This window comes from Ochlerotatus camptorhynchus, unplaced genomic scaffold (assembly GCF_037179485.1).
Source record: "Ochlerotatus camptorhynchus isolate MF236.1 unplaced genomic scaffold, CSIRO-AGI_Acam_v1.1 ptg000040l, whole genome shotgun sequence".
Taxonomy (NCBI): Eukaryota; Metazoa; Arthropoda; class Insecta; order Diptera; family Culicidae; genus Ochlerotatus; species Ochlerotatus camptorhynchus.
The window spans coordinates 689005-712240 of record NW_027040531.1 but is presented as its reverse complement, the minus strand read 5'-3'; the positions used below and the strand labels follow the sequence as shown (position 1 = coordinate 712240).

The 23236-nt window shown below is 39.5% G+C and overlaps 3 protein-coding genes and 3 non-coding genes across 6 annotated transcripts; 4 read left to right on the top strand and 2 right to left on the bottom strand.

Moving 5' to 3' along the window:
• Window positions 1–4023: 4023 nt before the first annotated feature.
• Window positions 4024–4095, top strand: TRNAE-CUC (transfer RNA glutamic acid (anticodon CUC)). Its single transcript has one exon. It is a non-coding gene; the product is annotated as a tRNA-Glu (tRNA).
• An 844-nt stretch (window positions 4096–4939) lies between these two features.
• Window positions 4940–5011, top strand: TRNAE-UUC (transfer RNA glutamic acid (anticodon UUC)). Its single transcript has one exon. It is a non-coding gene; the product is annotated as a tRNA-Glu (tRNA).
• Window positions 5012–12253: 7242 nt separating this feature from the next.
• GlyRS (glycine--tRNA ligase) lies at window positions 12254–15066 on the top strand. Its single transcript, XM_065235487.1, has 4 exons — window positions 12254–12698; window positions 12757–14437; window positions 14496–14683; window positions 14748–15066. The coding sequence occupies exons 1-4, from the start codon at window positions 12402–12404 to the stop codon at window positions 14856–14858; spliced, it is 2277 nt and encodes a 758-aa protein (XP_065091559.1). The 5' UTR covers window positions 12254–12401; the 3' UTR covers window positions 14859–15066.
• Window positions 15067–15311: 245 nt separating this feature from the next.
• TRNAE-CUC (transfer RNA glutamic acid (anticodon CUC)) lies at window positions 15312–15383 on the bottom strand. Its single transcript has one exon. It is a non-coding gene; the product is annotated as a tRNA-Glu (tRNA).
• Window positions 15384–15709: 326 nt separating this feature from the next.
• Window positions 15710–17137, bottom strand: LOC135712521 (short-chain specific acyl-CoA dehydrogenase, mitochondrial-like). Its single transcript, XM_065235477.1, has 2 exons — window positions 17014–17137; window positions 15710–16944 (listed from the first exon to the last, which is right to left on the bottom strand). The coding sequence occupies exons 1-2, from the start codon at window positions 17033–17035 to the stop codon at window positions 15761–15763; spliced, it is 1206 nt and encodes a 401-aa protein (XP_065091549.1). The 5' UTR covers window positions 17036–17137; the 3' UTR covers window positions 15710–15760.
• A 2992-nt stretch (window positions 17138–20129) lies between these two features.
• Window positions 20130–22366, top strand: pit (pitchoune). The gene is made up of 5 exons (XM_065235463.1): window positions 20130–20322; window positions 20402–20506; window positions 20565–21245; window positions 21312–21613; window positions 21680–22366. Exons 1-5 carry the CDS (start codon window positions 20253–20255, stop codon window positions 22328–22330), a joined length of 1809 nt encoding a protein of 602 aa, XP_065091535.1. The 5' UTR covers window positions 20130–20252; the 3' UTR covers window positions 22331–22366.
• The last annotated feature ends 870 nt before the right edge of the window (window positions 22367–23236 follow it).

Sequence of the window (23236 nt, the reverse complement as noted above, 5' to 3'; positions counted from 1 at the left end):
GGCTATTATATGTTATGATCATATCAAGCTGAACATTGGATTAAATCCTAAGTAACATTGACAGAATCTCTTCGTCGACTTTCTCTTTGTAACCCCACGGCCATGTAAAGACATTCCCAGGTATTTTCAGCACACAGATCGATAAAAGAAGCTTTTATCTAGCATCTAATACGACAAACACAAAAAGAAACGGTTATGTTCTCAAGTTATTAACGAAAGAGAAAGTCGACGAAGAGAATCGATCAATGCTACTTAGGACCTAAAACAATGTTCAGCTTGATGTGTCATTAATTGTGGTTTTATATTATTTTTCATCAATACACCCTACCGGGACATGTAAGATTATATTTCCGATTTGCATGAAAAGTATGCAGAATTTGCAATGTTACGCAACATGCACAGACTCTGCAATGTGGTCACCGGAAGGTTTTTAAAATAATTTTATAATTGCTAACATTTTTCGAACAAAGTCTGTTTTCCCAAATGCATTGCATCTAGAAAATCATCTTGTGAAGGATTTATACAAAAATATACATTCCCAAAAAACCTGCTTGCACGCGTTGCATGAAATGCCATTACATTTTATGTATGAAACATATGCAGACGATGTAATAAAAGCAACCTTACATTGACTGTAAGAGAAATTTGTTTTGCGTGTAGATATGTAATCCCGAAGTTTAATAATGTTACCACAGTGCCCGAACAGTGGACAGTATTAGCCATATCAGGGTGACCAGTGAACCAGGCAACCGGGAAAACCCCGGGAAACCTTTATTGTGGCTGTTTAATTCATACTTGACTACTGAAATGGATTGAATCATACTTGACAAGAAGAACGCAAAGAGTAAGATTTGAAGGAAATTTGTCTACAATAAGTAATGTCACATCTGGTGTATCACAAGGTTCACATCTGTGTGTGTGTATTCCATCCAACCTCTACTGGCCAGCAGTGTTATTATGGAAGAACTCTCTCTACAATGTCGCATTTATGGTCATTGTTGACAGCTTTAGTCCGGGAGTTAGAAGGTGATAGCTCTATTGCAGATCCAGCAACCCATTTCAAAATGTCTGGAGAGTCACGCCCATTCCAAGGTTACTTTCACTCACAATAAGCTTCCCATGTATGCATCACCGTTATCAAATGGATATTGGTTATACATACACACTTCCAGGTTCGAAAATATTTTTTTCAACCCTGGCATGTATTTAGTTTAATTTTGATATTTAATTTTTAAACAATAATTTGGACAGCTCTCACCATATTCTGCTCTTCCACCGCCGTTAATTGCTTCCTTTGGAATCCCTTGGACTTTTTCTCTAACGCTTCGTATTTCATTCCGTGCTTCACCGGCAATTTTCTTCCGTAGATCGCCCTTGGTTGGTTCTAACATGATTCCGCCATTTCCGGGTTTTTCTTGTTTTCCGAGGGAGATAAATCCGCACTAATTTCCGTTCCTGGTTCGATGTTGACTCCTTCCTCGCAGGTTGGTGTGGTCGGTTTCATGTCCACCATCTGTCACTGAATTGTCATGGTGATCTGGGACGAGGCTCACGTCCAAAGTCGCTGGTCCACCGAGCGCTCCCTGTGCGAAAAGAGAATGAAAAAAATACAAAAGGGACCAGTTTCAAGACGTGACAGTTTCATAGGATTTCCCAACTAACAATACTCAAGCAAAGTAAGAATATACAAGCTATTTTGCGCTTCATGGTCTGCTGGACGAACCACTTCGACGAATTGGCCTTTTTGGCCACGTCTCGGGTGGAAAGGTTCGGGTTATTCTTGAAGTACTGCCTCATCTTCTGCGCCTTCTCTGGGTATTCCGTTTTCGGTTTTCGGCCGCTTCCAGCGCGCCGCTCGATGGTCTTCGTCTCCTGGAACATCTTCATAACGCGGGACACGGTGGAATGGTGGATTCCAAGTCTTTTGCCGGTCAGTCTGTGCGACTGACCAGGATTATCGATCACCGCGCCCAAGATTTGCTGGCGTAGCTCTTCTTGTTTCGAATGCATCTTGACAGATCGCGATACAATTTAGCACACATATACATAACACTTTAAACTAGTATTACCCAAAATTTCATTAATTTTTACCCACGCGAGTTACACCCAAAACATTTTTTCCGAGTCCAGTCTTTATATGGTTACTTTAGTATTCATATGGCCATCAGAATGGTTTATTTCTCAATGTTTTGATGATATCCTAACGTTCCCTTAATGTTATATCACAGACAAACATGCACAACACATAGAACATTTCTCATTGTAAACCCTACCGTCATCTGTCGTATACACTTTAATGGGCAATACACTCAACAGATGGCTGTAGTGTGTAAACGTCAAACGCAAGTGAATTGATTGTGTGAGCTACCAACTAAGAAACATTTAAATTTACCGTTAAAATTATACATTTCCCTCCTTTTCATTCAGATCACTAGAATTATCCATCTCTCCAGCGCTATAAACAGCATTCCATCTAAGTAGGTAGTCATTAATTAACACTCATTTCCAGCGAAGCAATCACGCTTGTTTTGAGTTTCTATCAGTAGGTATTTACCAGCAAACGATAGCTTGATTCCCGTTGTTTGGAAAACAGTGTCAAACTGGAGTCTAACCTATAATGCAAGCCTTCATGCTCACTGCAATCGGGATCCCATTGCATTGGTGCGTTGTTGGTGTTTAGTTCAAAGGACACATTACTCACTCTACTCGGATTCGGACTGTAATCTGATTGAGAGATTTAATTGCGGAAAACAAACTAGCTGTTGTGTAAATCAACTTCGTTCCGATTCAGACAACTTCATTATGTTTGTACTGCTGGACCGTTACATCAAGATCGCAAACAAAATGGGAAACTGATAACGATTGGCGTCAGTGGTAGATGCTCCACAACATTTTCAACCGACGAAGATGTATGAAACCGATTCAGTTTTGAGACAGAGAGATACAGAAAAGCATTATTAGTTTGAAATATCACTTGTGTTAAGTGATTCTTGGGAACAAATGACGAGGAACCTGCCGTGAGACGAGAACCCTTTTAAGACACCTAAAATTAGATCACCATTCAGCCGAAAGTTTTTCCTTTGCTCAAACCAACAGTTTTGACAACGGAGAGTGACAATTTATGACCGTCTAGAGAATGGAACGGTCGTGGAGATCGTAAATTAAAACAGTTTTGAGTACAAACCACTCCCTCGGGGAAACTCACGGTTTTATTTATCGAAAACAATTATTGCGACAGTCGTTTAAGATTTTCCTCGCTTTCAAATAATTCAGTAATTATTGCGTTCGCACTGGAGATAAATTATTTTGCCATCGTTCCAATCTGTTGGGTGTCATCTCATGAAATTCCCACCGTTTCGCAAGTAATTTTCCGTGTATGATTAAAATTTTACAACTTTAAATATTTACGAAACCTGCGCCACCGTTGGCGATAAATTTCCTTATATTTTTACTATTTTTCCTCCACGACTTACCGAATGCCTGTGAACCCGTGTGCCGTTCGTTTTTGGTTTCATCGTTTTGCGCATAAAAATCGTCCTGTTTGAAGTCATAACTCATTGGAGCAATAAAGCAGCAAATGGATTTGATATTTCTCGACCAACAATTGAAATGGGCTTATCAAATTTTGTAAGCAAAACTGTGTGGCTCTTTCCTCGCATGTCAAACCAACTTTCCACTACACGATGATGCTTACACGGTTTGGTTTACAAAAGCTGTTAGGCCCTTTTCATTTACTGGTCGAGATTTATGTTTACGCATTTTTCGAATGGTTTCACTGGACCGGTGGCGTCCCAGACTATTGTTTACGGTGAACTTCTGATCGTCACCATTCGGGTCATTATTCAAAAGAATGTTTAACGATTTTGGCTAGCACTGCTGGTGAATTTACGAATTCGCGGCGGTTGATTTGCGGCACGCTGCAGTGACATATGCGCGGGGATAAATCTTTGCTCTTGAGATGCATCTCCGAGGAAAACGACGGGGTGCATGTCGAATTTGATGTGAGTGCAAAAATGACACAAGTCCCATATTGTCTAGTGGTTAGGATATCCGGCTCTCACCCGGAAGGCCCGGGTTCGATTCCCGGTATGGGAAAGCTTTTTGTGGTCGGTAAAGTAGAACGAAAACTAAAACAGTCGACTGACTGCAAATATAATTTCATTAAATATTTCAACGGTTGGTGGGTTACACTGCTCTGCTACTGTATGCCGTTTTTTATTAGTTTACTTAAACCATATCTTTAAGGTTCTATTTACTTTGATGTTTTTTCGAAAAATTGAAAAGCAGTTTTTTTCGACGCATTAGTTCAGATTGCAAAATGCTCGCACTATTCGATTCCTTTTGTTATTCTACACAAAATGACGCGAGCTTTTAGCAATCTGAAATAATTCGTCGAAAAAAACTGCTTTTGAATTTTTCGAAAATGCATCAAAGTAAATTGAACCTTAAGGCCGGGTCAGCTCGCAAAGTTGAGCAGAAGAGGAAGCATTTGTTTACGATTCAATATTTTTTGCACGCTCTTTGTTCTGTCCATCGCCGTTGGTCATTGATATTGTATTATCGCGATTACGAGCCATATCTTAATCCTGGCATTCGCTGCGTCACTCGCATCCATCCCATTGCACACGCAGAAGCTGAAGAAGGGTAAACAGCACAACGCGTGACGGGTGCGACTTTTACGACTCAGCGTAATATGATCCGCACCGTTTGGTCTCATAAACCGATTTAATTACTCTATTATAGGAGTAAACAGTGGCGACAGATTTTCACTTCGAGCAGCGAATTGGATTCGATTGCTTAGGAAATAATTTATGATTTGTTTGCGCCACGATAGCGCCATTTGTTAGTACGACAAATTGTAATGATTTCTGTTGAGTAGACATTTAATTTAAAAATATTTATCTAAAAGTAAAGTAATAGAGTCAATTGACCAATCATATCCCATATGGTCTAGTGGCTAGGATATCTGGCTTTCACCCAGAAGGCCCGGGTTCGATTCCCGGTATGGGAAGTTTTTTAGATACATGCAATTTATTGGATGATGAACCATTAAATCAAGCGTAACTATTCAAAATCGGACGTATCATTCAATCGACGATTTATCTTAACTGCTAACTCACCCACGCAAACAAACAACATCATCAGGGAGGGATTCTTCCCCTTCTAGCTGGTGTTGTTAGTTTCTGTGATTGAGCTAGCAGTTGTGGCACAAATCGTCGATTAAAGTGATTGTTTACAAAATCAGATACGTCAATATTCAATTACGCTTGAAATAGCCGTTATTATTGCTGATTTGCCTTGTATTATGAGCAATGGTCCCGGTCATTTTCTTGTCCTTAAGCCTAAGAGAGATTCATGAAAATTAATAAGACCATTAAAACTAATCGAACTATGTATTGCAGCGTTAGATATACTAGTTTGTTGTTTGTTTGTTAATTTGTTGTTTGTTTGTTAATTTGTTGTTTATTTTCATATTTTATATAATAATCATGTTTTTGTTTCTTGTTTATTATTCATTGTTTATTGTTTATTGTTTGTTTTTTGATTGTTTTTGTACTGTTTATTGTTTACTGTTTACTGTTTACTGTTGATTGTTTATTGTTTATTGTTTATTGATTGTTGTTTATTGTTTATTGTTTATTATTTATTGTTTATTGATTATTGATTAGTGATTTTTGATTATTGTTTATTGTTTATAATTTATTGTTTCTTGTTTATTGTTTATTGTTTATTGTTTTATGTTTATAGTTAATTGTTTATTGTTTATTGTTTATTGTTTATTGTTTATTGTTTATTGTTTATTGTTTATTGTTTATTGTTTATTGTTTATTGTTTATTGTTTATTGTTTATTGTTTATTGTTTATTGTGTATTGTTTAATGTTTATTGTTTATTCTTTATTGTTGATTGTTTTTGTTTATTGTTTATTTTTTATTGTTTATTATTTTTTTTTATATCTTTATTAAGGAGACTTTCAGCCGTTGGCTGGCTTGTCTCCGTTTATTGTTTATTGTTTATTGTTTATTGTTTAATGTTTATTGTTTATTGCTTGTTGTTTATTGTTTATTGGTTATTGTTTAATGTCTATTGCTTGTTGTTTATTGTTTATTGTTCATTGTTCATTATTTATTGTTTATTGTTTATTATTTATTGTTTATTGATTATTGATTATTGATTTTTTATTATTGATTATTGTTTATTGTTTATTATTTATTGTTTATTGTTTATTTTTTATTGTTTATTGTTTTTTGTTTATTGTTTATTGTTTATTGTTTATTGTTTGTTGCTTATTGTCTATTGTTTATTGTTAAATTCTTCATGCATTTCTTCACACGAGACGCCAACAAAAAATAGATGTTATTTTGAAACTCATGTCACACATTTGACGAAGTTCATTCGCCGACCGTACAGAACCCAAGCATACAACATCGAATCTACATCGACATCCTACCACGTCATTTCAGCACGTTTCATCGCTTTCTTAATAACAAACACGATGTCGGCAAAATCAACAAACAGCAAAGCATGTTGTCACCTATCGGTACCGATAGGTAAAATCAGTCAGCTCATAAAGATGCTGTTTCCCTCCCGATTCGAACATATGCGCTGTATAGATATGTGTACTACATAGAAACGGTAGGAACATACGCGGGCAGTAAGCGCATGCCATTGAAGCAAAGCACCGCCGAAGCGTGCGACTCGATTTACTAAACATGCCAAAAAAGTTTACTAAACACGGTAGTAAATATTTACAAAACAGTAAATTAAAAATACGTTAAACACTTGCCCAATAATCACATCGCAGCCACTTCTGTTTTTGAAACTTGTCTCTCTTCCATCTAGAGAGTGCTGCCTTACCACCATGACGAATGTTGCTTAAAAATTCAATTGACACTAATCACTGTGCGCGAGCGGCACCACCAATGAATTTGCATTATTTACACAAACGAGGATGATAATCGTGGCGAGCAAATTTATGGTTGTTATCAGCGAGGTGTTCTGACCTTCGTGTTTTGGTCGATGATTAATTTTTGAATATATACCGACGAGGATAATTCAAATAACTCAAAATTTACAAACAGCACTAATTCAGTTAATTTACCACCATATGTTGTATCAATCGGATAGTATTTTTTAATAGTTTTCAAGAATCTTCTATCGATTTCAAATGTACACCAACATTAGGCTGAGATTTTTTAAAATATAGGTATACTGATTACAGCTGCACCGAATAGTGCTATTCGGCATGGTATTCGGTGTTTACGTGATATTTGGTGCTGCTATTCAGCCTTTACTTTCCAAACCAGTAGCCGACAAAACATTTGAGCGGAATTTTGATAGCTGAAAGCTTGGTATTCAGCCAAATATTCAGTGCAGCTCTAATACTGATTTTACTTTCAGACCAATAAGCATGAAATCTTCAATCTTTTATTCTAAGCCTGGAATTTTAAAAATATTTAATGAATCACTGTATGTTGTCATCATTAAGGTCACAACCACTGGCGCCACTTTTCTAGAGCTTTCTACCTCTGCTTTAACCGGAAAAGTAACGTATGTAGATTTGAAATTTTTTTCAAAAATATCGATAGATGTTCCGCAAAAAATTTGCCCATCACCTTACCCAATATTTTGGGTAATGGTCCTTATTCGTTAAAATCAACATGTTTCGGTTTTTGGTTTACAACATCAATAACCCTAACTTTTTTAACTAGCGACATCTGTTCTAAAAATCAACCATGCTGGTAATTCATTGCAGAAATATTTCTTCTAAGGCAGCATCCATTTAGTACATCACGCGAAATTCTGGAACAATCAACGTCGTCATGTTTTTCCTATACTTTGTAGATGGCTTGTCACAAATTTCTGTACCCCTCCCACTTAGAACGTGACATTCTTAATGGATCGCCCCTTCAACCCTGATATTTATAAATAGTACCTCTAATCATCAATTTATTTTTATATTCATTCATTATTTCTTTCTTAATGTCATAATTATTAACATTAATGATATTCTTAGTTTCTTAGGTTATTAATTTAATATTTTTTTAATAACATCACTTAATTTCTTAATTACGCAATTGATTAGTTTCTATATTTATTTCTTTACTATTTATGTATCAACTTTTTAAATATTTACATAATAACTTTTCTACTAATTTAATTTTTTAAATGCTAACTTACTTACTAACTTAGCTAACTAACAATGTTAGCTGTAGACCAGATTTTGCAGGTAAAAATGGCTCATGCAGATAGTTTTTGCCTATTGTGCAGCTAGAATTATTTGTTACTTAATTACTTACTCACTTGCTTACTTTCTTATTTAAGGGTACTGACGAAACTCATATAAAAGTGATTTTATAGCCCCTCCCCTTGCGTAGATAGTTGTTCATACAAACTTTATGAACAGTTTGTAAGCTGTCTACGTAGTTTATGAACAGCATCTTACTTACTATCAGGGTTCCTTCCATTCATTTTGGCTAAAAAAAATTTTGTATGAAATTAAAAAACAATAAGATGTTATGATGATATTTGGTATGTGTAAGTAACAAGAAAAGATTTGACATATAAAACCTGTTAATTTAGCTTTGACAGAGCCACAATGAGCGACTTTCTGGTCGCCTTTACGCGAAGAGTGAAGAGCGAAGACTGGGTGAGATAAATGACACAATCGCTTAATGCGACTCTCATGTAGCAAAATTGGCAGGTATTATGTGTCAAACACAAACTTCACAACATTTTCTTGTTGCTTACACAAACAAAATATTATCATAATATCTTATTATTCCATAATTTCTTAAAACATTTTTTTTAACCAAAATGAATAGAAGGCACCCAGCTTACTATCTTGCTTACTAACTTACTTTCTCAGTTACTCATTCACTTACTTACATACTTACTTACTTTCTTACTTTCTTACTTACTTACTTACTTACTTACTTACTTACTTACTTACTTTCTTACTTACTTATTTATTCGTTACTCACTTACTTTCACACTAAAAAATAAAGAAAATTACATGTGACCTAATATGCTTGAAACAATAAAAAATGCAATATGTAATGAAATGGTACATGCAATTTTACTGCTTTAGGTACACACCAAAATTTGTAGTTGTAAAAGCGCAAGTTTTTGATCCAAAAATTATTTTACTGTCAAAATTACTTCTTCGGGAGTAGGTTTCTACTCATTTCTGGTTAGTTTTAGAATAACGTGAGCAGTGTTGGGAAAATATCATAAAATCAAATCTCAACAACGCCCAAGATCACGCTTGATTTTCGTAGACAAAAATCAACAATCAAAATTCTAGTACTACACAATGTTTGTTTTGATTCTCTATGAAAGTTTGACAAATAAAATGAGGGGTTAGTGGATTTTCCTATGTTTCAAGGGGGTGAATCGATTAGCTTTGGACCGAAGATAGTACCAGAGCTGAGCCAAAAAGTTGAGCTCGTTTCTTCGGGACCTACTGGTCTTAGAGTTACCTCTATGGTACTACCAACTAAGACAAATTTAAATTGACCATTAAATGCGTGTTCGATGAAAAACATGCACGTTGTCTGTGGTTCTACAATTTCATTGCAAAAGTCGAAACTTTTAATTGATCAAAGATAAAAACTGACAACATGCAATAATAATTCATCGATTTTACACGGCTACACTTAGCAAGGTTATATCCGAGGTTGCATTAGTGATATCCTTTGGCGAGAAGCACTAGCGTGCGCACTAGATGGTTCACAGACAAACAGACATAACTCTCGCAAGTTGTTCATCATAGTCATTTCCTTTGCGTTTGACGTTTACACACTACCGTCATCTGTTGAGCGTACTACCAGTCACAGTGAACTCACCTAGTTTTTAGATCCGCAATTACAAAAATGATGATGTAATAAAAAAAATCATACAATTTGACAAATATTAAAACGTCATTACCATTTTCACCCACTCGCCACCTGTAAGTCAATCGTCACTTTGATTCTTTAATAAAAGTGTAATAATTTTGATAGCATTAATTGATGAATCTACGCGAAACTGCACCAGTGCATGCGTCTAAGAGATGAACTAGCCTCAGGCTAAAAATCTCTAAAATAAAGGAAAAAAAAAAAAAAAAAAAACCAGTGCATGCGACACCTAGGTTTCAAATCCAAAACCACAAAAGTGGTAGGTAGCAAAACGTCATTATCATTTTCTCATCATTTCCATCTGCTGGTCGACCGTAACGTAAATTCATCAATAGTGTATACAATTTAGTAATCTATTTTTTGTAGCTACTATGAAAACACAATAGGTAAATAAAACTAGCTGAAATTCCTGCATAAAGGTTGTTGCTCAACTATGCTGAACATTCAGTAAAGATTGCTGATTTTTCAGTTATATTAACGGTGACGTTGACGTCGGACCAAATTGCTGGTCATCCAGGAACAATATTTTGCATGTAGGATTGCTGAACTTCCAGCTCGGCCAGATTTTTTTGGTTTCCAGCAGTAATGTGTTTAGCGATTCACCTTAATCCATTCATCGCCAGAAAATTCCAACACAATTGATCAATTTACGTTACGGTCGTCCAGCAGATGGAAATGATGATAAAATGAAAATGACGTTTTGCTACCTGTCAAATCGTATTGGAAGATTGCCGCAAAAGCTCAACGCAGATGTCGCCACTGCATGATGATGATAATGTTGACAGACTGCATATAAAATTCTTGAAAATTAGCATTAAATCATAATTTTCATCAAGCCTGCGTGAAATCCTTCCAATATAACATTCGAATTGAAGAAGAAAACGTTTTTACGATCAGACTAATGTGCATCTTTGACTTTTCCAGGTGAACTTTCATAAGATATATTCATTTCATTTCACGGCTCCATCAATGCTGCATCGTATATATGATGGTAAACAGAAGTAAATTGCTCAATTACTCAAAATAAATATGATTTGTCATCTTGTTATCACTTTGAAGACCATCTAGCACCATTTTATAGTATGGTGCGTGTTGAGTAAATCAAGTTCCGTTGCATTTTCCGTCGAAAATTGTGAGTATCAATATGTTTGCTTAGAAAAGGCCAAAATGAACATTTATTGAATATTGGCGTCCTATACAACCAATTCTCCATTACCACCAGCATGATAGGGTAAATGTTGGCTTCGGCACCCATTGACTGTTTTCGGCAACCAAAATTTAAACGTTAATTTCACTATGTTTTCCTGTCAACGCACTTCCCTGAATGTGTCCAAACGATTGTTTAGCCTTTCAGCTTCAATCTGATTATATTTGAACGATCGAGCAATCCAGTAATGCTACATTTTTCTTCAAATAAAGCATACGCACTACAAAATAGGGTTGATTTCGAGTTGCCGATAATAGAACAGCTGGTTAACACGCAGTTCTAATGGGAAGGTTGCCGAAGAAAAAGAGGCTGCCGACAATAGTCACACTCACCTGAGAAGTTTGGAGCGTTGTAAAAACGCTTTCAAAACGTTTTGAAAAATTCTATCGATTGGAATGGATAGAGAAGCAAGCAGCAGATGAATGTAAACAAACAGACACATCATATATGTGCGTGACGCTGAGAAAATGCTAGTAGAAGTGCAGACGCTGCTTAGATTGACGAGAATACGGAAATTCCCCTACAACCTTTCCTAAGTAAATTAACTTTATTTCCACTTTCATCTTAGTGGAAATCACACAAATTCACCATTTTCCGAAAAATGCAGCTGCGCAGGAGGTAACCTCTCGCTGTGGGTGCAAACTTGTTATGCATAATTTTCCATGCAATCCATACCGAAATAATAACAATTAGTTTTCAAACACGTTTTCTTACACGATTCAAGCAAAAGTTTCCACGGGAAATTATTAGTTTTTCTTTATGGGCCGATTTGCCCCAAAAATCGTCTGATTACTTGGAGAATTTGGAAACTATCCTCCTTCTAGTAGTTCTCACTTCGAAATGTAGGAGGCGAAAGCTTGGAAAAGTTTCACTGCAAGACGCCAATGGAATATTTTTTAGTACATCATCACTTTTGTGGTTTTGGATTTGAAACCTAGGTGTCGCATCCACTGGTGCAGTTTCGCGTAGATTCATCAATTTTTCCCGGTGCTTTCTGAACACTTCCCACCGGGGTGCCACCTACCCGTCAAATTTCACAACCCCACACAGATTGCGTTTGGTCATAGTCTTTTTCCTCCGCCAAAGCTTCTCTACCACGAAGTAAACATCAAAAGAGAAACGTCACAGTCGGGTTCTTTCTCGTTCGTCGGAAAACACGTTCCACTTCTCCTGGTGACGAACTGCGATTTTTGTGTGCCCTTTCGCGATTAGAAAGTGAATGTGCTGACGTGAAAATCTGCCCTGGAAAACCAGTGAAGAGACCGCTGTTAGTGCACTCGTTCCCAGGCATTTTAGATGCACCAATCGCTTTTAGTTTGCTTTAGTAGAATAGCACTTTTCCGAACCGGTGGTGGTGGTTTGAAGCTAAAGTCCTCATCGTTTTTCTTCAGCCCGGCGACATCAGGAAAATTTCATCATCTTCAAAAAAGTGCAAGGGCGTTTAGTCAACAAGCGGTTCCAAAGCCATTTGTGTGGGGTTCCAACAAGAAGCATCGGGATTTTAAGCTAAAACTTCAGTTGCTGGAAAATATGGCCTCTGATCCGAAGATTGAGGAGGTGTTGGCCCCGTTGCGGCAGTCTGTCAAGGAACTGGTGAGTTAGGGATGATTTCTGAATGGGAAGGTGGGTGCTAATTTTGAGTGGATTTCAGGGTGATTTGGTTCGTAAGCTGAAGGCCGATGGGGCTCCGGAGATTGATGTCAAAAAGGCTGTGAATGAGCTGAAGGCCCGTAAGAAGATTCTGGAAGACAAGGAGCTTAGCTTGGCTCCTTCGTTGGCGACATTCGATAGGGCTCGCATGGAAGATCTGTTGAAGCGGAGGTTTTTCTACGATCAAAGTTTCGCCATCTATGGAGGAATCACCGGTCAGTACGATTTTGGGCCAATGGGTTGCGCATTGAAATCGAACATGATCAACGTCTGGAGGCAGTTCTTCGTACTGGAAGAACAGATGCTGGAGGTGGATTGTTCTATTCTGACGCCGGAGCCGGTTCTTAAGGCTTCAGGACACGTCGACCGATTCGCGGATTTGATGGTTAAGGATGTGAAGAATGGCGAATGCTTCCGTTTGGATCACTTGATTAAGAACCATTTAGAGAAGCTTGCCGCTGCCAAGGATGCTAGTCAGGCTCTGAAGGATGAGTGCACGGACATTGTCATTAAGCTGGACGGAATGACCAAGGACGAGATGGCTGGAATCGTGCAAAAGTTCAACATGAAAAGTCCCATCACGGGAAATGATCTCACGGAACCGATCGAGTTCAATCTGATGTTTGGAACTCAAATTGGGCCGACTGGATTGGTAAAGGGATTCCTTCGTCCGGAGACGGCTCAGGGCATTTTTGTCAACTTCAAACGTTTGCTGGAGTTCAACCAAGGAAAACTCCCGTTTGCAGCAGCTCAGATTGGAAACTCTTTCCGTAACGAGATCTCACCACGATCGGGTCTGATCCGTGTTCGTGAATTTACCATGTGCGAGATTGAGCACTTCTGCGATCCTCAGTTGAAGGACCATCCCAAGTTCGAGAACATCAAGGATGTCGTCATGACACTGTACTCTGCTTGCAACCAGATGGATGGTAAGAGTGCCCAGCAAATCAAGATTGGAGAAGCCGTTGGAAGTGGACTGGTCGCAAATGAAACGCTTGGTTATTTCATGGCTCGAATCCAGCAGTTCATGCTGAAGATTGGAATTCTTCCGGAGCGATTACGATTCCGCCAGCATATGGGCAACGAAATGGCTCATTATGCTTGCGACTGTTGGGATGCCGAATGTTTGACCAGCTACGGTTGGATCGAATGCGTTGGCTGTGCGGATCGATCGGCTTACGATCTTACGCAACATACCAATGCCACTGGAGTGAAGTTGGTAGCGGAGAAGAAGCTCCCGGCTCCGAAGACCATCGAAGTTACCGAAGTGGTGCCGAACAAAGCCGCCTTGGGTAAGGTTTTCAAAAAGGAAGCCAAGAACATCACCGAACTACTGGCCAAGCTGAGCCTCTCGGAAGTGGAAACCATTGGAAAGAACCTTTCGGACAAGGGAGAGCACGTTTTGGATGTCAACGGGTCTGAAGTAGCTCTGAAAAGTGATATGATTACCGTAAAGACGACCTCCAAAACGATCCACGTCGAGGAAATTACTCCCAGTGTGATCGAACCTTCATTTGGAGTGGGACGCATCATGTACTCTCTGCTAGAGCACAGCTTCCAGATGCGCGATGGAGACGACCAGCGTGGTTACTTCTCGCTGCCACCGGTCGTGGCTCCACTCAAGTGCTCCGTGCTACCCCTAAGCAACAATGCCGAATTTGTGCCCTTCGTTAGGAAGATTTGTAAGTGAATGGGTTGATGACTACAAGTTTCAGTAGACTAAGTCAAACTAATTTACAGCTTCCGCTTTGACCAGTGTGGACGTTTCCCACAAGGTTGACGACTCGAGCGGCTCCATCGGACGTCGCTATGCCCGCACGGACGAGATTGCCATTCCCTATGGCATTACGATCGACTTCGACACCTTGAAGGAACCGCATAGCGTAACGCTACGCGAGCGCGACTCTATGAAGCAAGTTCGGATTGGGGTGAGTTACAATTAATCTAAAGAATACTGAAAAGTACGAATCTAATAATCTTGTTTTTGTGTAGCTGGATGAGGTGGCCGCAGTGATCCGCGATATGGCTACCGGTCGGATGAACTGGGTGGATGTGGAGGCCAAGTATCCCAAGTTTGAACAGCAAGAGGCAAGTTCCAAGTAGGCAAACGCGACGGTTGATTAGCATTTACCCCGTATCCGAAAGACAAAATGACTAGATCGATTGTGGATAAACAAACCATACACAGAATGCCGTGCCGTTAGGGCATTATATAAGTACTAGGCGATAATCGTGTTTTCAACAATTGTATTTTAAAATAATATATCTAAGCCCGTACGTGCATTTGCTTAAAACAACAACAACAAAATACAGTTTTCTTAATGGCTTACAATTGTGTCTTTCATTCATCTTATCTCAAAAAGAAATGCACTGCATTCATTCGACATTCATTTCCGTCATACGTCTCCAAAACAATAAATACAATCAGCTAAAATCCAACATTTATGCATCAAATTCCGGAACATCATATGTAGGCAAATTGTCGATCATTAGCAATTCGGTGGGATGCCACTGATCGAGATTGAAGATCATTTTGCCAAGTAGAAAAAAAAGGATTTCCCATACCGGGAATCGAACCCGGGCCTTCCGGGTGAGAGCCGGATATCCTAACCACTAGACAATATGGGATAGGTGAAAACAAGCGCTTTAAAGGCATAGAAAACACATCTACTTTGACTTTCTGCCAACTATCTATGACAACAACCCTATCTACGACACCACACACGAAGCATCTATACTTGAGCACCTGCAAATGTTGCTGTGTCCAGATTAAAAACGATAAGTTTCATATTTTATGTCGATAAAGTAGGGCTTTCTTTTCTTACGAAGGGAACCCGCAATTTCATGTAAATTTCACATTCTATGTGCGTATATATGTAACATTTCAGTTTCCCATAATATCTTCAAAAGATACCAAAAAATTCTTATACGTTATAAATCCCTGAACCTTGAGAAAAATAAAGACAACATCTTACCTTGCGCTATCCCCGGACCATTTCATCCATTTACTTGCCCAACTCTTTTATCACATGATCCGCCACGATTGCCTTCTGCACATCCGTTGCCCCACCGTAAATCTCCGTGATCCTTGCATCCCTGTAGTACCGCTCGGCGGGCATATCTTTCACGTACCCCATGCCACCCATTATCTGCTGGCAGTTGTGTGCTGCAAATGTTGCCGTCTCTCCGGCCACCCACTTGGCCATCGAGATGACCTTCGTTGCCTTCTGGCCTTGATCCACCTCGCCGGCTGCCCTACGAATCAATAACCTAGCAGTTTCGATTCTAACGGCCATTTCGGCGATTCTCGTCTGAACCGGGTGCAATTTGAGCAGCGGTTGGCCGAATGCAATTCGCTGGCCTGCATATTCGGTGGCAGTTTCCAGTGCGGCTTGAGCTATTCCCAAAGCTTGCGAAGCGATGCCTATGCGAGCCCGATCCAACTGCTCCATGGCTATCTTGAACCCTCCACCCACCTGACCAAGAACATTCGAATCCGGGATGCGCACATTTTCAAACAGCAAGCTACAGGTTGAACTGGCTCGAATCCCAAGCTTGTCTTCATTTCGTCCTACCGTCAACCCTTCGGCATCTTCAAAGTCTACCAAAAAGGCAGTAATTCCTTTATGTTTTAACTCAGAATCAACAGTGGCAAAAACGATTCCACTTTTAGCTTCCCTAGCCGACGTCACCCAAGCTTTCGCTCCATTCAAAACCCACCAGCAGCCATCTCGGTTAGCTTTCGAACTCAACGCCACCACATCCGATCCAGCGTCTGCCTCACTAAGTGCAAACACCCCAACAGTGTCACTTGAATACTTTGTGAAAAACTTGTCCTTCTGCTCCTCAGTCCCAAGTCTGTTCAGTAAATTGGCATACAGACAGTTGTGAATCGATACGATGGCACCGGTGCTTGCACATCCTCTGGACAGCTCTTCAACGATCAGTGACAGTGCCTGCATGTTAAGATTGGAGCCACCATACTTGGGGGACACCGTTACACGCATCAATCCGAGATCGGCGAGCTTGGCTATCTGTTCAGCAGGAAATCGTTCATCCCGGTCCAGTTCGGCAGCTACCGGTTTGAGCTCACGTTCTGCGAAGTTTCGGCATGTCTGTTGAATTTGCCGTAGTTCCTTGGGGAGCTCGCAGACACTGAACTGGCGGATGAGGGGGTTGCAGGATTTTACTGGAAGGTATTCACCATTCGAAGTTTGAACTCACTATGAATTGATACGTAATATTTATAGATTCTTACCTGGAAACAATTTTCGGAACATGTTGATGGGGAAGGTTTAAACAAATTAATGAACTACAAAACTTTTGTTATCTTATCATGATAAGCCAAATTTTACAAAGCTTTTTGCATTAATTTAAAATGCAAATGTGCAATAAAATAATTTGATATCAGAATCTCTCGGCGCTTGCAGTTTTTATCGTTTTGTTTACGTTTGTATTTTTACTGACATTTTGTGGAACATTTTCTGCCCAGGTGGGTTTTATATCAATGAGCTACAGAGAGAGGTGGCGCAGATCGTGAAATAGGGTTGTATTAGTAAACCAAAAAATCAACGCAAACGCAAGTAGTGACGTCACTACTTGCGTGTACTTGCGTGTATCGTACAGTGGTTGTGTGAGTGATTGCTTCACCTCGGTAATCCAGCTCATTGGTTTTATATGTTCAGAATGTGCTTAGTACACACAACACTCAAAAATATTACAAAACGAATAGACACGGCGAATGAGAACACCCCAAATTTGAGTTTAGTTCACTTATAATCGCCAAAAGTGCAGGAACTCAGCGATGAGTAAATTTGCCTCATGTTTTTCCAGGATTTTCCAGAAAAAAATTCCCGAATTTGAGAAAAGTAAAGATTGGATTCACTCAGTCTATTGGTACCACTCCAAGACTGTCAATTTCCTCATTTTCCGGCTGATTTTTTAGGTTTTCCACAGAAAAACCATGAGAAAATTTACTCATCGCTGAGTTCCTGCACTGTTGGCGATTATGAGTGAACTAAACTCAAATTTGGGTCGTTCTCATTCGCCGTGGAGATTAAATTTATACATTGTTTCGATTACAATTTTCGTCAAAATTATACTAAATCTGATTATCGAAGTGGAATTCGGTCAGTGTATACTAAAATTTCGCTTTTGAGTTCGTATTTTTTTTTATTGCTATTATTTCGCATTGGTGTCGAGCGTTTAGTATTTTATATAAATACATTTACAATTATAACCGCTTGGCTATTTCCAATCCTGCTTTTTTGCACAGCTTGACTTGTGTGCCAGGATAGTTGAGTGATTGGTATTCTTAAATTTTTATTAAAGACCATCGCTTGAGAATAATAGATCGTTGCAGTATCGAGAATCCTGCTTCACTTCGCACCCCCGAAATATGGAATATCGCTTCTGTAGGCGCGTTCTGCCTTCGCTCGGGACGTTGCAAAAACTGGTTCTCAGAGCACTGTCCAATGAATGATCTGGTCAACATTTCAAAACCGAACGTGTTTTTCATAATAATAAATATTTATAATATGAGAAACCTTCCTAAGACAACTTTGAATTTTGATTTGAAAACAATTGTATTAATCATGAAACGAAAAAGAAGTAGAACATACAAACCGTACACTGAGGCAAAAAGACTTAAGAATTAATCATGTTTTGTTGTTTTTGACATCATCCACATCCAGAGGGCTTCGAATGTATGGGAATGGTAGGAAACCATTTGGAAATGCATGAACATTTTCAGTTTTTATTCATTATCGTCTTTATGGACAGTTTTAGATGCACAAAAATTGCCCGAGAACATTACTATGGTGATAAGGTAAACACTCGTTTATTTGTTTCCTTCTGTGAAAGCATGTTTAGTCACAAATCGTGGATTTTCTGATATTCTCCATACTGCAAAAATGATTTTCCTACCACTGAAGGGGCGACATCTCTCGGATCGTCAGTGTAGCTACTACTCAAATCATATAATTAATTAATCATATTGTCGAGCAGTTTTGGGACGACCTTCTACCAGCGATTTTACGGAAATGAAACAATCAATTTCAGATTTGACAAGCATTTTACAAATAAGACCCTATTTTCTCGAGGTTGTAGAAGAAAAATTATTAAAATATTAACCACTTCATTCGAGCAGTTAAAATGACGTTTACTACCCCTCGAACTTTGAAATAAAACATTATTTTGAGATTTGTCCTTCTAGAACCACGAGAAAACTAGCCAACATTTGTGCGTTTCATAAAAAAAAAAATAGAAATTAGTTGGTCCAGTTTTGTGAAATCGCTGGTTGTTCCACGTTAAAGTTCGAGTGGTAGGAAACGTCGTTTTAAACTGTTCGAATGATGTGATCCATTTCATAAGACTCGACTTATGAACGACAAATATGAATTTCATAAGCGCGACTTATGAAAGGTTTTCATCTAACATAACGTAGCTCCCTAAAAAAATGTGTATGGTCATTTTGCTTAACGACGTGCGTGGGGTATCATCCATACCATTTGTGGAAAAGTTCGGCAATTTGGGTTATCGTTCGTTTATGGTATTTGTTTATTAGGGCTCTTATACGCCTTTAGCCATTCCATATTCTTAAGCGTTGAAAGACGAGTGGTCAACATACGAACTCCGTAATCTCAACGTCGTTTCCACTTAACTTTACACAAGTTTCTGACCGAACTTGGACGTAATTTCGTGAGCTGTTTCAGCAAATTTCGTGAGCTGTTTCAGCAAAACAATTTGAAACTTCGAAAGATTTTCAAGATGTTTTCTGGCTCACTTGAAAAATAAAATCGGTTGAGTTCGCAGTACTCAGTTATTGACTACAGCAACAGTTTCATATTACTCACGTTCTAGTGGAGATGGAGAATTATCGCTTCTATCGCTTGAATTCATTTGTTGTTGACTTGCCATCTTCGCGAGTAATGTTTGTCATGTGCGTTTTTGGCATTTGCTTCCAAAAGCAAAACTAATCAAATTCAATGGATGAAAACAGTGGTGCCGATTCAAATGATAATCATTTTGATTTAAAGGTGTTATACAGTATATATTTTTCAACAACAAATCACTTTGTTCCAAAACGCAAATAACTTGAAAATCAATGATAAATCACTTCGATTTGTTGTGCCGCATAAAAGACTGAGGCAAGTGCAAGAGCATTTGGATTAGATGTGATAACTTTTTACCGTACATTTCAAAGACAGTTTACCCATTTTTGGGTAGGTTCAATTTTGACCGATCTGGGTGGATTCTACCCGAATTTGGGGAGTTTTGAAATAGCGTGTACACAAACGTCATCTCTTGTTCCACAAACAGAGCCAAAACTTGTTCCACAGATCAAAATGTCAAAATAAAACTCAAATTCGGAGAGCGCATTCTTCTACACGTGCGTTGTTCAGCGCTAGTTCGTAATTTTCCCAAGTTTTCCCGTAATTTTCGACGAAAAAGTGTGAACATTTATCGTAAAATTTAAAAACTCCATCAATCGTCACAATGGGCAAGAAAATAAAGTTGAAAAATAAAGCGGAAACCCAATCCAAAGCGGTTGCACAGAATGGGAAAGGTAAGACGAAATCCGACTCCGACTGCCGAGAGAAACGTGTTTTGTTTACACCAACAAATTTTTCTTACGAAATTTACAGCATCCGTTGAGGATTTGGAGGAAAATTTCGAGCTAGAACCGGAATCCTCCAAGGCGGACAAGAAGAAAAAAAAACGCAAAAATAAGGAAGCGGAAGTCGGGGCCTGTAAGTTACTTATGAAAGGTTGAATGTTCTGGAATGTTGATTGATTTTTTTTTTGTAGTTGTAAAGAGGCCAAAGCAAAGCGACGAAGAAGAAAATGGTCAGCCGGAGGAAGATGGTGACGCTGAATCGAGTGACGAAGGAGGGGAACAAGATGTGTCGCCGGTTGGTAGCGGCAGTGCGTATGAAATTTTGCTGGGCAATCAGGAATTCGAATCGCTTCGTGGCAAGGTGTCGGACAATACGTTGAAGGCGATCGCCGAAATGGAATTCACAAAGATGACCGAAATTCAAGCAAAAGCCATTCCACCGCTGCTGGAGGGACGTGATTTGATTGGTTCTGCCAAGACTGGCAGTGGTAAAACGTTGGCATTTTTGATTCCGGCTGTGGAGTTGATTCACAAGTTGCAATTCAAACCACGGAACGGAACGGGGGTGATTATCATTTCTCCTACGCGGGAACTGGCGATGCAAATTTTCGGAGTGCTGAAGGAGCTGATGGCACATCAACATCACACCTATGGGCTCTTGATGGGAGGTGCCAGTCGGCATACGGAGAACGAAAAGCTGGGCAAAGGATTGAACATTGTGGTGGCTACGCCGGGTCGTCTGCTGGATCATTTGAAGGGGACGCCGAATTTTCTGTTCAAGAATCTGCAGTGCTTGATTATAGACGAGTGCGATCGTATCTTGGAAATTGGATTCGAGGAGGATATGAAGCAGATCATCAGTATCCTTCCTAGTGAGTGTGTTGATTATTACAGTTGGTGAGCATTTGTTAATTGAAATTTGTTTTGTTTTTTTACAGAAAAACGGCAGACGATGCTGTTTTCGGCGACGCAGACGTCTCGGACAGATGAACTGGGTAAGCTTGCGCTGAAATCAGAACCAATCTATGTCGGAGTGGACGATCACAAGACGGAAGCCACCGTCACTGGACTGGAGCAGGGTTACATCGTGTGTCCCTCGGAGAAGCGCTTGCTTATGTTGTTCACGTTCCTCAAGAAGAACCGCAAGAAGAAGGTTATGGTGTTCTTCTCGTCGTGTTTGTCCGTTAAATACCATCACGAGCTATTCAACTACATTGACCTACCGGTGAATTCTATTCACGTAAGTTGTATTGTTTTTTGTCTAGAACCTTTCGGCGATTTAAACTGAGCCATTTTCGATTCACAGGGCAAACAGAAACAAGCCAAGCGTACGTCAGTCTTCTTCCAGTTTTGCAACGCCGAATCCGGTATCCTGCTGTGTACAGATGTGGCTGCTCGTGGTTTGGATATTCCGGCCGTCGATTGGATTGTGCAGTACGACCCACCGAATGACACCAAGGAATACATTCACCGAGTCGGCCGTACTGCCCGAGGCGAGAACATCTGTGGCCACGCTCTGCTGTTGCTTCGTCCGGAGGAGGTGTCTTTCCTCAAGTACCTTAAGCAGGCAAAGGTTCCATTGAATGAGTTTGAGTTCTCCTGGAGCAAGATCGCCGACATTCAGTTGCAGTTGGAAAATCTTCTGTCGAAGAACTACTTCCTTAACCAGTCCGGCAAGTTGGCGTTCAAGACGTACGTTCGGGCGTACGAAGGGCACCACATGAAGGACGTTTTTAATGTGGGTAATTTGGACCTGGTGAAGGTGGCGAAAAACTTTGGCTTCACGCAGCCTCCCTACGTGGACTTTGGCAAGAGCTACAAGATTCAGAACTCGGATCGGCGGGCAGGAAACCGGGGTTTGGGTCACTTCAAGACCCTGAACAAGGACAAGAAGGGCGAGATGAAGTTTAAGCATATTAAAAATAGGAAGGAGCTGAAGAAGATCGAGTACCAGTAGGTGAAATGTTGATTGTTAAGGACGCTTTCTTTTCGGTAAATATACTTTCTAAGTGAAGATCCAATTTTTTGGTTTTGGGTAGAATGGTAGAGAATTTGTCCGATGCACCGCTTGCGTAAAAGGAGCGCGATTAGATATACCTAGGTGATCCACGATTAAAACTGGGTATTTGAAATAAGCGATCCAGTACAAGCAGCGGGATGGCAATGGCATCTGAAAACATTCTTCGTAAGATGACAGCCTATTCACGGTGGATATGAAACCTTAGTACAGCCACTTTCTAGCTCCGAAAATTATTAGCGGAAAGCAAAAGATAAAGATTGCGAACTGATTTGAGGCAGTCGCAGGCTCATGGCGGCAAAGCCTGATCAATGAAATCAAGCATGACGACGGAAATTCAGTGTCAACATTTCAAAGGGGCGTAATTTCTTTTGTAAACAATGGCTTCAGACGTCAATTACTCGCAAATAAACGCTCACCCCTCCAAGTCAACAATGCTAGCTACTAGAGGAAACATTCCTCTACCTGTACAGTTGGTGTCATTAATTTTTATGAGTGAGCTTTTATTCGCGAGAAATCGATAGCTAAAGCCATTGTTTACAAATGCAATTACGCCCCTTTGAAATGTTGGCACTGAATTGATGAGCTGCCGAAGTAACATTGCAAGTTTTATCAAGGTTTTAAAGCGGTCTATAAGTCCAATTCATGGTCTACAGAATCCTTATAAAACCAAAATTGTTACTTGGGCTGGCCAGTGAGTCAAGGCGAGAGCAAACAGTCGCCCAGGATGACATGAGTGCTTAAAATTGTTTAGTGAATGACTGATAGAGAATTTCGAGCAGTTAGTCAGATATGATTCTTCCTTGTTCCAAGAATACAAACAGCAAATCATATTGATAAGGAACT